Source organism: Propithecus coquereli, unplaced genomic scaffold (assembly GCF_000956105.1).
Source record: "Propithecus coquereli isolate 6110/MARCELLA unplaced genomic scaffold, Pcoq_1.0 Scaffold171, whole genome shotgun sequence".
Taxonomy (NCBI): domain Eukaryota; kingdom Metazoa; phylum Chordata; class Mammalia; order Primates; family Indriidae; genus Propithecus; species Propithecus coquereli.
This window is the reverse complement of record NW_012141747.1, coordinates 3,277,060-3,279,021: the sequence shown is the minus strand read 5'-3', so window position 1 is coordinate 3,279,021 and position 1,962 is coordinate 3,277,060. Positions and strand designations below refer to the sequence as shown.

General features: G+C 65.6%; 1 protein-coding gene across 1 annotated transcript in view; it reads right to left on the bottom strand.

The window, feature by feature from the left end:
- LONRF2 (LON peptidase N-terminal domain and ring finger 2) overlaps positions 1-985 on the bottom strand; it is a 33,811-nt gene extending 32,826 nt beyond the window's left edge. Inside the window, exon 1 of the mRNA XM_012641869.1 lies at positions 307-985. Within this exon, the coding sequence (XP_012497323.1) occupies positions 307-985 (679 nt within the window). The remainder of the gene's footprint in view (positions 1-306) is intronic.
- Positions 986-1,962: the final 977 nt, after the last annotated feature.

Sequence of the window (1,962 nt, the reverse complement as noted above, 5' to 3'; positions counted from 1 at the left end):
AAAAAAATACTTTGTTACCCTCCCACTCCTAAACAGCTGAGAAGGGGCTGAAAGGCTTTACAGAGCTGCTCAGGGAGGCCTCGGAAAACTATGCCTATTCCGGGTCCTGGACCAGTGGCGTGCACCTGACTTCTGACACTGGTCACCCCGCCTGCAGGCTGTGGCTGCTCCCCCCTTCAGAAAGCAAAATGACGCCTAAGCCTGAACAAACCGCTCTAAAACCTTGGTCCACGGGTCAGCTCCCAACCGGGCCGCTCGGCTCCACAGGTGTGCGGGTAGGCGAGCCCGCCCCCACGACCCACTTACCCAGGTCCAGGGCCTGGTCGCATCTGAGCAGCGCGGTCTCGGGCTGCTGCTGGCGCTGCAGACTCCGCGCCTGGCCCGCCAGCCTGCGCAGCCGGCACTCGGCGGGGAAGCACTTCTCCAGGAGGCCGCTCAGCACCACGTTGACTCGCCGCGGCTGCGGCCACGTCGGCCCCGGCTCCACGCAGCGCTTGCAGACCGTGAGCCCGCAAGGCAGCGTCACCGGCTTGTGCAGCAGCCGCCGGCAGCGCGGGCAGCCTAGCAGATCGCGGGGCGCAGCGGACGCCGAGACCGGATGCCCGTCGCTCGGCGCCTCGGGCGTGCAGCCCGGCTTCCCCGCGGACAGCCGCCACTCGCGCAGGCCGACGGCGCGCGCCAGGCCGCCCGCCAGCTCCCCCAGCTCCTCCGGCCGTAGCGCCCCGAGCCGCGCGGCGCCGCGGAACGCGCCCAGGGCCTCGGGGAGGCGGCCAGCGCGGGCCAGCGCGTCCCCCAGCCGCAGGCACAGGCCGCGGTCCGGCTGCGCCAGCCCGGCCAGCATGGAGCGGAAGATCTCGGCTGCCGTCTCGTACTCGCCCTCGCGGAAGGCCTCGTCGCCCTTCTCTAACCGCTGGGCGAACGGCTCCCCGCGGTCACAGCCGGGACGTTGGGGCGGCGGCGGCGGCGGGACCGGCTCGGGGCTCATAACGGCGGGGCTACGACGACGCGGGCCCACAGCGAAGACAGAGGAGGAAGGGTGCTTCCTTTCCCAGACCAGGACTGCGGGAGCGCGGTTGCCGCCTTCGCTACCAGCCGCGCGCGTCTCGGGGCGGCGCGCTGCGAGCCGCGGCGACCACGGGCGGGGGCGGGCGCAAGGCCCGGGCCGCGTCTCCGCGCTGCGTGGGCGGCCGGACCCCACAGGGCAACAGCCCCACCTGGGCGGCCCGAGCCTCTGCCCACGCGAAGCCCCTGCCTAGCTCCACTGGCTTACATAACCCAGGTCTCCAGCCCCTCTCCCCGGCCGCGTCGCCCTCCTCGCCCGGGACCCTGCGCGTGTGCGCGCGCGTTCTCCGCCTGCCGCTTTCCGCGGAGGTGCTGGGGCCGCGCCGGGAGCAGGTGTCTCTGCCGTGGGCTGCCGGCTCGCCCGCACCAAGGTACCTGCCTTTGCCCAGAGACGTGGCTGCCAGACAACCTGTGGCTCTCCTTAAGAGAGCGCCCAGGAAAGTTACCAAGCACATCACGCATCCTAGCTTTGATTTAGGGAATTGTCTTAAGTGACTGGGAAGCCTGAGGTGGGCACTGAGCCGACATCATCAGCAAGCTTCTCTTAATGGAACTGCCAATTTAGACCTTTTAGAACTCAAATTTTAACAGAGGACGTGGCAGGCCACAGTCACGCTTTCCACAGAGAACCAAGCTAGGTGCTGGGAGGAGGAGGAATTTGGGAAGTGGACAATTATGTTGTTTCCTTGATTGGGAAGCAGAAATAGGATTTTTAAAAATGTCTCCTAACATGGAGTACTGCAGACGTTAAGTTGCCGGACGGAGGGGGTTAAGCTACATTGGTGCACAAGCAAGGATTTAAATTAAAACCCTTCTGTGTGCACTAACCAGGTTTTAGAATTCCTCGTATACTGCTCAGTCTCCTCTTCCTGTTGTCCCACTATGTTTCATTCTATAGAT